The 12,982-nt window shown below is 33.6% G+C and overlaps 1 protein-coding gene across 1 annotated transcript; it reads left to right on the plus strand.

The window, feature by feature from the left end:
* Positions 1-324: 324 nt before the first annotated feature.
* LOC149205015 (small ribosomal subunit protein eS6-like) lies at positions 325-934 on the plus strand (the record flags this gene model as incomplete). Its single annotated transcript, XM_089397273.1, has 3 exons — positions 325-454; positions 551-706; positions 870-934. Coding segments are annotated over 3 exons (351 nt in total), but the record flags the coding sequence as incomplete, so codon positions are not given.
* Positions 935-12,982: the final 12,048 nt, after the last annotated feature.

The raw sequence follows: 12,982 nt of genomic DNA on the forward strand, positions 1-12,982 counted from the left end.
GTATGGGTTGACTTATCATTTTGTTATTATTGTGATTAATATATCTTTATCCTTCTGTAACTATCTCATGTTTGGTAAAGTTTGTAACTAGTTGTAATATGTTGTGCCGTCACCTTCCAGGGGTTCAAGGGATATGTCTTCAAAATTATGGGAGGATGTGATAAGCAGGGTTTTCCCATGAAACAAGGAATTCTTACTCCAGGTCATGTATGCCTGTTATTGCACAGAGGTAAAATATTAATCTTCAGAATTTTATTCTTGTATGATATATTATCGTATGGTTTCATACCAGCAATTTAGTAGATTATTCGGATCAATATTTATTATCTTTCTCTGGGCACCCCCTGCTTTAGTGAGTATGGAAGGCATAATGGTGAGAGGATACACAAGTCTGTTAGGGGATGCATTGTTAGCCCTGATCTTTCTGTCTTGAACCTGGTCATTGTTAAGAAGGGTAACTATTGAATCTATTTATTTCATTGATGTGGATATGTTGCAATTCTTGATCCCCTATATTACTTGCATGAATTTGTGGACCTTCTGTTTGTAGGAGAAAATGATCTTCCGGGTCTGACGGACACTGAAAAACCAAGGATGCAGGGACCTAAAAGGGCATCCAAAATCAGAAAATTGTTCAATCTTTCCAAAGAGGATGATGTTAGGAAATATGTCAACACATACCGTCGAACTTTTCAGTCTAAATCAGGTCTACAATCGTACCTTATGTTAGCATTAATTTCTCCTAATTTGATTTGTTTTGTACAATTTTTTTTTTTTTGGAACATCACCTATATTGAATAAGTGCATCTTAATAGCAGTAAGTATGATGTCATCTAATAATTCATTTTCTCTTATTTTTCTATTTTCAGGTAAGACACGGAGCAAAGCTTCAAAGGCTTATAACACCATTGACTCTACAAAGGAAGCGTGCTAGAATTGCAAAAAAGAAAAAGAGAATTGCTAAGGCCAAGAGCGAGGCTGCTGAATATCAAAAGCTCCTTGCTTCAAGGTTGAAGGAGCAGCGTGATTGCAGGAGTGAGAGTTTGGAAAAAAAGAGAGCATCCCATGTTTCAACTGGATCAAAACCATCAGTTTCTTAGTATTATGTGCTTTTACCTATTTATGTGAGGTGAACTCCCTTGCTTTGCATGGCATTGTACTGAGTGCAATTTTAAAATCGGCAAGCAATGATTTGCTTATTGAGTATTGTTTGAGAATATATAGTCTTGGTATACTTTGATGAAGGCTCAGACTGTAGGATTTTGAATATATGTTAGCAACTGTAATTCAAAAGCATTTTTTTGCAGCTTTGGACAAAAGAAAAGTACTTTTTATTTTTATTTTTAAATTCAAGTCTTTTTATTTAATGATTCTAGTTCTTGCTATGGCTAGAACGGGTAGGGTTATATATCTTGTATCTTTTCCTTGATGTTACTTTTGGATTGCAGCCCTTATGATATGTATGGTGCACACCCCCTGCCTTTATGCTCCTCAAAATACATCATGATAATTATTTTCTATACTTTGGCTTGTGTGATGTTTTTATTATAAATTGAGTCCAGCACAAGCTATATTGGTAATTTGGCCAAGTTGATTATTTTTTATACCCTTTGATCTAAGGTGAAACTCAGGTAGTGGTAATGTTCCCCAAAATCTTTTCTTATATACCTAGTTTAACTGTAGAAAGCAAGGAGTACTTAATAACAATACATCTTGGCTTGTACTTTGAAAGCACAACTCTGAACTTAAAACACAATTTATGTTTTTTTAATGTATTTGTGAAATTTATTTGCTATTGTTGCAACACTTGCCCATATTATACTCTTCAATGGAAGGTGAGCTTTCTCGTAACCTTTTATTTGTTTTCCCACACATTATATATTTCTTCCTCCCAATTGAACTATCCATTTCCCCAGAAAATCCCTATGAATAGGGGCAAAAAAATGAATTTTGTACTCACCAGAAAACCATGCTACTTCCAGAGATCAATAAAATTTTCTAAAACTGAAAGAAAATGAGCTTATGTTGTTTCCTTTTTCGTTTCTGAATAAAACTGATGTTGGAAGAGATGCAGTTATCTTGCCTTCCAAGAGTACATAAAAGGAAATCAGTACATCAAAACCTTTCCCATGCCTACCCATGCCAGTAAAGCAAGTGTAAGCTTATGCTTTTTTTGATGCCCCATTGGGTTGTAATAGAGCTGGTTATTTGAAGTGAACTAGGCTCGTGCTGAAATTTATTTGCTATTGTTGTGAAAACAGCAACCAGGTTACAATGTTGTTGCAGAATTTATTATTGGGTACTTATTGCCTGGAAAACCAATTGCCAATATCCTTTTCAAGACTTATGGAAGGATTAGTATAGTGCATGCTCTTTCTTTTCTTGTAGACTTGAAGCTTGGGCACTACATGAAGATTCCTCCACGTTGCATGTATGTTGCTTAGGTGTGGCTCTTATAGTTTTCAGTTTTCACTTCTTCTATAGTGTTCAATCTTATAAAATAATTTATAAACCATAAGTATCATTTTTGCATGGGGTTCAGTTTTTTATTAATTATATTTGAGTCCAGGGGCTAACTTGTGGATGTACACAGCTTGTGGGCACAATAATTCCCAGTGATATTTCATTGTCTTACAACATTTTAAATCTTATCATACATAATATCTAGCCATTATACTGATTAAATAATGAGTTATTGAGGTGACACAGGGTGACTGAGTTATGAGAGATAACTCTCTCTAAGCTAGAAAGGTTCACTTCCAATCTAAAAACTAATTCAATGTTACCTTGGGATTTTCCTTTACACAGCCCGGTAAAATTCCCAGTGATAATGGGTTTGGGTTTAGAAATTGTCAAAAATAAATAGTTCAGGTTACCAAGATGAAAAATAAGAGTCAACCTTAACAAATATCCCTGGACTCCTGAGCTGAATAAACTCCAATGACAATACCTATCTTGTGTCTTAATTAGCAAGGCCCAGAATTATGTGCAATATAAATTCTCTTACCTGAATAAGAGGAGAAAAATAGAATTCCAAATAAGGGACTAATTATTTTAATTAACTAAATAATAATAAAAAGTAAATTAAATCACCTTTATTTTACTAGATTATTTACAATGATTTTAAAACATACTTTCAGTGTTACAACTATTAATTTTTTATGAATATATGTGATTTAGAAATAAACAAATTCAAATTAAAACTCATTTATTATGATTTTAAAGCATACTTTCAGTGTCAAGCAACCATTAAAATTTTATGAATAAATTTGACTTCACAAATAAATAAATTCAAATTATGAGTAGAAATTTTTTTGGGATAAGTTATGAGATGCAGAAGATTCCAAACCATGGGTATGATACAAGAGAGACTAATTATTTTTATTAATTAAATAATAAAAAAAATTATTATGATTTTAAAGCATACTTTCAGTGTTAAGCAACCATTAAAATTTTATGAATAAATTTGACTTCACAAATAAATAAATTCAAATTATGAGTAGAATTTTTTTTGGGATAAGTTATGAGATGCAGAAGATTCCCAACCACGGGTATGATACAAGAGAGACTAATTATTTTTATTAATTAAATAATAAAAAAATTAAAATTATGATTTAGTTCTAATAATCATCTTCATCTTATTGGAGAGAGACTAATTATTTTTATTAATTAAATAATAAAACAAATTAAAATTATGATTTAGTTCTAATAATCATCTTTATCTTATTAGATTGTTTACTATGATTTTAAAGCATACTTTCAGTCTTACACAACCATTAATTAATTTTTATGAATAAAAGTGACTTTAGAAATAAATAAATTCAAATTGAAACTAAATTACTATGATTTTAAAGTAAATTCAAACTAACTCACACGTACAATTTATAGTGTTCTTCTTACCTCTCCTCTCCTTTGGCTATAGCTTTCCCATTGAGCAACTTGGTAGCTTCATAGTCATGAACAACGATTTATATGCAATATTAATTCAATAATTAATAAAAAATAGTGTGAGGCACCCTAAATCAATTTCATTTCTGCTACATCTCTACATTTCATTTAGATTTGCCCATTCCCATGTCCTGATTGTTCCTCAATTTATGCCTTACGGCGTTTCCTTTGCAACATTTGGTGCAAATGCTAGTTATGTTCCTTCTATGATTTGCATGGGTATGGAAAAATTTGGTATTTGCATCTCCTTTTTTTATCCAAGTAGCCCTTCCTTTTAGTCTTCAAGCCTCTTCCTCCATCTTAAGGATTTGAGATTTCGTGGCCTCTAGAGTGCTCATCTTCTCTGCTAAAATACTCGAGAAGGATGAGGAGAAGGTCTGTGACACGAGAGTATATTCAGAATCAATTTCAACAAGCTCTTTTTGTTTTTCTAATTTATTTTTTCCCAGACCACTACTGCCTTTTTTAATTCCATGAGCTTCCTTGAAATATTTTCCATAGCTAAAGTGTTGCTTGAGTTATGATTATTTTGCCAAATTTCCTTTACCAATGATCTAAAAGCCATTTCTTCTGGCCATGAGTGGTTGAATTTGAAGGGGTGAATTTTTTTTATGGGATCAAAGTCTAACTCCAAAAAAATGGGCAAGTGATTCGAAAGTTTGTCTTGAGATATCCAAGATCTGAGCCTTCCAACTCTTCTTGCCAACTAGTCAATCATTAAAACCTATCCAACCTTTTGGTAATCCCTTCCACTCTATTCCTACCATTTCTCTGGTCGGAGTTAAGGGGAAAGGAACCATGTCATGGATATTATTGCTCTGCAACATTAATGAAAAGGAGGAGCACAGAGGATCTAGATGTGCCCCCTGGGAGGTTGGGGTATAAAAAATCTGACATGGTTTGCTAAAGCTCTAGCCTTAAAAAATATTTGGAGAAGTTTATTTGTGGAGGGCCTTTGGTGTCAGATCATCGAAGAAAAATATTTATGCGACTTGATGGTGGTGGACTAGATTAGAGGACATGCCTTCAAACACACCAAAAGAGGCTCCATACTCTGGAAAAGGTGTAGAAATTCCTTGTAGGTTCAAACTACTAATTGTAATTTACTAGAACAATAGACTTGAATCTACTCTACTCATCAAGGGAAACAATTAAACAATCGTGAAATCACGAAGCATACAAGAGAAACAATTTAATCAATGCATTACACAATGATTTCTTTGGGAACGCCACAGCTAAAAACCCTTGCTATCTATATATTGCATTAGTCAGAAAATATGAGAAGATTACAATGCTTTGCTCAAGCCTGAGCAACCTCTGCACTATCTCTATTTGTCTCACGACTTCCTAGACAAGCCTAGGCCAATACTTAACCAATTTTGGCTTGCCCAAGTACCTATTTCCTTGCGTTGTTTCCTTGGGAATTAGCCCCCTATTAATTAGGGAAATTCCTCAAGCACTGCATGTACAATTCATATGATTATACAATTGATAGTACATTGTCCCTGAACTCTAACCTCAATTGGGTAACTCTTGAATCTGACTTATTTATGAGTGAATCATCAATTAACTAGTTGAACACATGAAACAACACCCCACTATCTGACCTCCTACTAGTTCCTTCATCAGTTGGAACTAGTTTAACTGAATTTAACTCAATTAAACTGAATTAACTAATTACAACTCGAATAAAACTCAGCCACATCTCCTATAAAGTAGGAGACACTTTACATGACTCAAGTTAGACTCTCAATTCGAATTAACTGAGCCAACAAGTCAATTGAACTTAGTTAACTCGTACAAGTTTTCTTGTGATGTGGAATTACAATTTTATTCCTAATTTAATTCACAGTTGTCTATAACGCGACTTTTTGAAAGCCTTTCCGGCGGATTTTTCCGGTCGAAATCCGGCAGGAATTTATTGGAATCGCAAGTTTGATAGCTAGTTTCTGCACAATGAAAGCGTCCCAGGGGTTTTTCAGGGTGCTGAATCCAAATATGCAGTTAAAAAACCATTTTAACTGCAAGAAATCAAGATTTGACCTCAATTTCTTCCGCCGGATTCCATCATCGGAATCTTCAAAAAGTCGCATTATAGACAACTCCATTTAATTCAAGGACAAAATCAAATTAGGATTTTCTTATTGCATTTTCAACACTCCCTCTCAACAAGAAAGGGATTATCAAATACCCTAATCCTGCCTCTATGAAACTCGAATTTGCCTCTTGACAATTCCTTAGTCAAGATGTCAACATCTTGTTCCTCTGTAGAAATGTACTCCAACAACATGATTCTCCTCTACACACAATCTCGTAGATGGTGATACTAGATGTCGATATGCTTTGACCGATCATGAAAACCTAGATTCTCATAGAGTTTGATACAACTCTGATTGTCACAGTAAATCACTATAGGATCCTTTTGCTGACCAAATAACCCAACAAGGATCTTCCTCATCCAGATAGCCTCACAAGCTGCTTGACTAGCGGCCATGTACTCTGCTTCTGCCGAATTGTGTTACACAGTATTTTGTCACACTTCCCGTCCCATATCCTGAAAAGTCAAAATGACGAAAGTTGCCACTGTATTCACCATGAAACATATAGAAGCTTCCCTGAAGAACAGAAGAAATGTTTCCCTGAAAGAGTTCATGAGAAAAATTATCAAAAACCTAGTTTTCAAGATCAACGCGTTTTTCACCACTGGTTACTCTTGCTGGTAACTTGTTTCACTCTCTAACTTAGTGCTGCCAATGCAGATTTTTATAAGAAAACCACGTTGAACCTCTTCAGGCATTTTTTCCTGAAGTGGAGGAGAAGCTTCTCTTACTAGAAACCTCGAGAACAACGAGCTGGTTATAGGTGAATAAGGATTAGAGCGAGATCTCCCATTCGTGGTCCTTGATCCTACTCTTATGGATCTTCCCCTTGAGTTGTGGAACCTCGCCCTCTTTTTATGGATCCTTAACTCCCACTCCTTCCCTATAAATGAGATCCCTACTATCCACAACTAGTTGATCATTGCTTGGTTGCATTCCTATGCTGAAACTCTGCCTAAATATTTCCCATTTTTCTAAGGAGAAGGAGTGCTTGAAGGTCTTGGCTAGGACTTGGAAACTCATCCAAAAGAGGCTTCCAACATCAAGGCTTAAGTGGTTGCATGCTTCCCTCATTTACTATTAATAAATACATTGTGTGTTTACATTCCATAAGTGCATAAATCCATACTCATTTAGTATGATACTCCTTGATCCGTCATATAGTTTATGTTAGAATGAATTATGCTATGTATGCCAAAGTTGTTTTTGTTTGATCTTCCTTGCCTTGCAGGTACCCATCTAGAACGACATAAAGAGGATTGAACTTGGAAGTGAGAAGATCAAGGACGACATCAAGGGATGTTTAACATCAGAGTGAGGTAGTTCATCTATCTTACTTCGTATTTTCCGATATAAACTAGGAAAGTTTGAACGTGTTTGTCTAGTTTGTTGCTAGATCCTCTTATAGGGCTAGAGAGATCGCTTTTATCCACGGAATGGATTGTCTGCACAACATGAAGTGACATGCATTTACTCTAGCATACCTACTTATGTATTTATCACACTCCTTTGCATTTGGTAATGAGATGGCCTTTAATTCTAATGGAATGGACTTTAGCCTCCAATGTAGGATTATTTTGGATTGACGCAAAACCCAATGTTCTTGTTGGCAATAATCTAGTTTCAAGCCATTCCTCTAATTTTCCACGCTCCTTTTTTAGGATTGTACTCTAATTTCTATTTATGCTCTACAGTGCTTGAAGGATAACGACTCTATGAATGGATTTTGGCTTTTGTTTTTACTTTGGACATTCTTTATCTATGTGGTAGTTTTGTTCATTTGTACCTTCTTAGGCTCATTGCTTGGTTTTTTAAAAGATTCTCTATTGATTCTTCCTGTGAGTTATCCCTTGGGTATATAAGCAATATGTATGGCCACAATAATTTCAGCCATTGCATTTCTTGTGAGAATTTTGAATTGTGTAGGGTTTAAAGGTGAAATACCAAGAAAATCAAGGATATCCATGTGACATTACCCCATTTCAATGTGGAATGGTGGCTCCACTTAACTCTCAAACAATCAAGAACATTGAATTATTAGCATTGGTGGTAAGTTCAAGCTGGAAAATTGTGGAATTGGAAAGAGAAATATGTGTATGTTATATCAGCCGGTTCTTAGTTTGGACAAAATTTCTTAGTCCTAGGTTTCTCATCCAAATATTTCCACTAGGTTTGTCAAAGTTGCAATGAGGGATGAAGAAACAATTCAACAAGTATATGAAAACATGACAAATAGAAACACACCTATAGAGCTCCCTCTTTATCCAAACATCAACCAAGAAGCCCTTAGTGGGCATGCTTTCTTGTCAACTTAGGTTTTCTATTAAGGCATGCTTCCAATATCAAAATTGCAATTTTCCATTTATGGAGTGACTAGCGTAAATGACTAATTCATGTACTTATTGTACTTGTTAGTTGCTCATATTTTTATTCTTGGATTATAGTAGTCATTTACATTAATCATTTTTTATTTTGTCACTTATTATCTAGTCATATATTTTACTCCTAGACTAAATTAGTCATTTAAGTTAGTCGCTTTTAGTTGGGTCACTTATTATCTAGTCATATATTTTATCCCTAGACTAAATTAGTCATTTAAGTTAGTTGTTTTTAGCTGGGTCACTAAACATTGCTCAAATTTAGTAGTAATTCACTTGAAATAATTGTGGTGGCTAATGTTTTTAGTCACGTAGTCATTAATCTCTCATTTTGTACTAGTAGTAGTACACAAGGGCTTACACTATTTATTAAGGAAATCACAAATGAAAACGACGTAATCACGAACATAGAATTGAATTTGTAATCTTAATTGTATGCTCTTAAAAACCTGCTATATGCAACCAAGGTTCGAATCTCAAAAAAAGACATCCAAATAGTTTGTTTTTCCAACTTTCTTCTTGTTCCCAGCCACGACTAGAGCTAGCGACGTAACTAGTACCTAAACCAACACTATGGCTGATTCCCCTTAAACATCTACCATGGGCAGACCCTGCACTAGAGCTCGAACCAAAACCAAAACTCAAAGCACCATCATCATCATTCCCTCCATCATGGCCATTTTAATTCCCATAACTAGTTGAGTCAGTTCCATGACCATCCCTGCCGCCAGAGCCATAAACATATCCCATACCTAATCCTCCACCAACACCATGACCATTTCCCTATCCTCGGTCGTGGCCCAAACCAGAACCATGTCCAGCACCACCTTCATAACTAGACCCAATGTCAACACCCACACCTCCACCACAGTACCGATGTTATTGATTAAAATTGTTTCCTTCCTGGAATTCGACTCCAACAAGAAGATTACAAGAAACACAAAATGCAAAGAAAACAATAAAAAGAAACTAGAATGCAACAGAAAACCTATGCACCATGAAAACGTTTCAATAAGTACAACGTCCACAAGTTAATGAAGGCAGAAGTAAGTGGAATTTAGGGCTAGTGAGTCTATTTATAGCTTGAGCATTATATCACGCTACACAAACGGGCCATTCCATTGTGACTGTCCACATATTCCTTCATTCCTTGGTTTCCCGCCTACCCCAGTGCCTGGTGTAATGATATTGCGTCGCACAAACAAAAAAAAAACACCACTCGCACATTTTTATTGCAACCTAACAATATCTAATTCAAAATATATGCAAACAATTTTTGCATAACCAGAGAGCTCAAACAATACTGGACAATGGATACCACACCGCACAGACCACACCTTTATGTGGAATGCAGAGCTCTGCACAGTGAGAGGAAACTTGTATTTCGACTACTATTTTATATGTATGAGCTATATGTTTGTATGTATCTACATTGACGATTATATAGATTTCAACCAGGGTTTTGAAGGCCTCAAGTCTCAAGATCAAGTCATGTGGGGATTGTATCAACTTTGTTTCCTACCTTGATTTTTCTGTATGCATCAAGCTTCATGTTAAGGAGACAGATGAAGCCTTGGCATGAAAAGTTAATGTTGAATGGATTTGAAATGTGTGCAAAACGTGCCATGAAGGCAAGAATATAACTCTAAAGTCGAATAAAAAGCCCCAACACCTATGCTCACAAAGCACATTCTAAAGCCCAATGTAATCAAGGATGTGACACTAGAAGTTAGAATGATAAGCCTTCTTCTTGTTCCCATAATAGTCTGCATATTTTTGAGCTACCACATATTTGCAAGGGGCATCGCTTTGGCTCTACGCTACATCTCCGCACAAACAGTGTGCATAGCTTTTCTTGTACGGAGAGAGGAGCATTTGTTATTTTCCAAATATGCGGAAATATTAGCACAAGCAAAACTACGCACACACATCCTCTGCCTTAGAACTTCTATGTGAAAGATCCGCACAAGCAAAGCTCCACAAGTTTATCCTCGCTCCACAACTATCCTCTACCTCATAACTTCGACATGCTTTTAAAAAATTATGTTAAACGTAAGATATATATATATATATATATATATATAAACTTTGTATAAATTAAAAGATAGATCGCTAATTCAAAAGCTATAAAAGCAATGTTACAAATTGAATATTTTTTTATAAAATAAATATTATAAAGTAAAAGAAAAATTGTGAATATGAATAAGCATTTTATAAAGTTAATATATTTTTACTTCGAAATGGAATATATTTTAATAAGGGTGTTTTGCATTATTGTTTAAAGTTGGCATTGTTAAATTAGGAGATAAATTATTATAAAGTAAGACAGAGGAAAACCATGTTCTGTTTGTGAACACGACCAGTTAGTGCATGAGGTAACAAGGTTCATAGCCTTTCAAAGCACAAAAGAAGAGGAGATAATGACAAAAAATTTAAAATTTTATGTGCGAAATGCAAAATAGTGGTGATGAATACCAATCTTCCTCCACACAATTCTTTAGTGCCCCCCGCCCCTTCCCCTCTCCGCACCCTCGCCCCCCACATATGAGACATGAAAAATTGAGTAGAGCAGTAGTAGTGTCAGGCATAGTAGGGTCAGACATAACAGTGTCAGTGTCAAGCACTCACCAACGAAACAACGACTTAGAAAATTAGTTTTTTAATGAATTATCGAGATTGACAAATAGCAAAAATAAAACATCCTCGATGAGGGGAATTACGTCCTATCAAAACTCATTTATCCAATCGAAAATTAGAAATAAAATTACCAAAAAATTAGAAAATTAGAAAATAATTTTTGAAATTAGGGAAAAAATAGTAAAATTCAACATTTTCATGAAACTTTGGTTAAAATTGCAAAAACACAAGGAAAAAAATGTCAAATCAATGCACTTTGACCGTGAGGCGAATACTATAGTCCCTGACGAGGCAAAGGCTAATAAGATATACAACTTCAAAAATATGTTTAAAATTCAACATTTTCATGAAACTTTGGTTAAAATTGCAAAACCTCAGGAAAAAATGCAAAAACAATGCACTTTGACTGTGTGGCGAATACTATAGTCCGCGACGAGGCAGGGAATAATAAGATATACAACTTCCAAAAAATGTTTAAATATGTTTCGTGGTGTATAGATTTTATTTTTAAAATAATTTAATAGTTATTTACCAAAAAAAAATCATAAATATTAATAATTAATATTATATATAATTTTTTTTTTTTTTTTTTGAAAATCAGGATGCAGGGACTAATAAAATATACAACTTCCAAAATATCTTTAAATATGTTTCTTGATGTATAGATTTTATATTAAAAATAAGTTAATACTTAATTGAATTTTTTTCTTTGTTGAAAATCAAGGTAGGTCCACCAGAAGGCACCACAACCCCTGGCCAATCTAATCCAAGCATAACCCCAAGAGAATCAAAGAGAATTGAACCCATGACCTCCCAGTGGCAAGGTACAAACTAATCCAAGCATAACCCCAAAGGCATCAAAGAGAATTGAACCCATGACCTCCCAATGGCAAGGTTCTTTAGCAACAAGACCTCAACCAATTGAGCTAACTATTAAAACTATATAATTAAATTTAATAATAATTAATATTATAGATTCTATTTTTGTTTTTAATAGTAAAATTACAAACAATTTTCCTTTAAAAATCACAATATACATATTAAATTAAAATAATAATTATTCATATTTTAAAACATATAAAACCTTAATAAATTTAATTCTCACACATATTATATTATTTAAGATCCGTTCGACCATATAAATCAAAATAAAGATTCACATTGATAATTATTACATTTTTGTTTTTTTTGTAAGCTTCATAGGACTACATCTTCATCATGTCCAACTTCTCACTCCAATAGGGGGGATAGCACAAGATTTGAACTCAAAACTTCTAGTTGCGTGAGACTTCATTTCCATGGCCATTGCTAATTGAGCTACCCAATGGACCTTGAGACTTTATTTCCATGGCCATTTCCATTTGAGCTATCCAAGCAGACGATAACTATTACATTTTAAAATTCATATTTAAATTTAATTAATAAGTATGTAAAAATTCAATATTTACAATAAACTTTTTTTCTTTCATCAATTATGCATATATTATCTATGTAGATATATCATCAATATTATATATATCATACTAAAAAGTTAAATTAAGAAAATTATAAAAACATGTATTAAATGTATTATGGGTTTGAATAAAATTGAAAATAAGAATATTTATAGAGATGTGAAATTTATATAAATATAAAATTTATTATAAAAAAAATTAGCATAGATCTATCTTAATTCCAAATCTACCAAATGCCAAGAGAATTCAAATCTCTCTAAGTGCAAACTTTTAAAGAAATATTACACTCAAAATACGATTTGCATGTTGAAAGATTCAATTTCTATAAATATTTGGTAGATTCAAAATTAAAATAAATCTATATTAATATAAATTCAATTGAGACATTACATATCATGTTATAAAATTTTAAAAAAATAATAATAAAATAATAAATCAAAATAAACACAAATAAAAATACAAACTT

Source organism: Pinus tabuliformis, chromosome 1_2 (genome assembly GCF_031772625.1).
Source record: "Pinus tabuliformis cultivar Carrire ecotype Pingquan chromosome 1_2, CPIR1, whole genome shotgun sequence".
NCBI lineage: Eukaryota > Viridiplantae > Streptophyta > Pinopsida > Pinales > Pinaceae > Pinus > Pinus tabuliformis.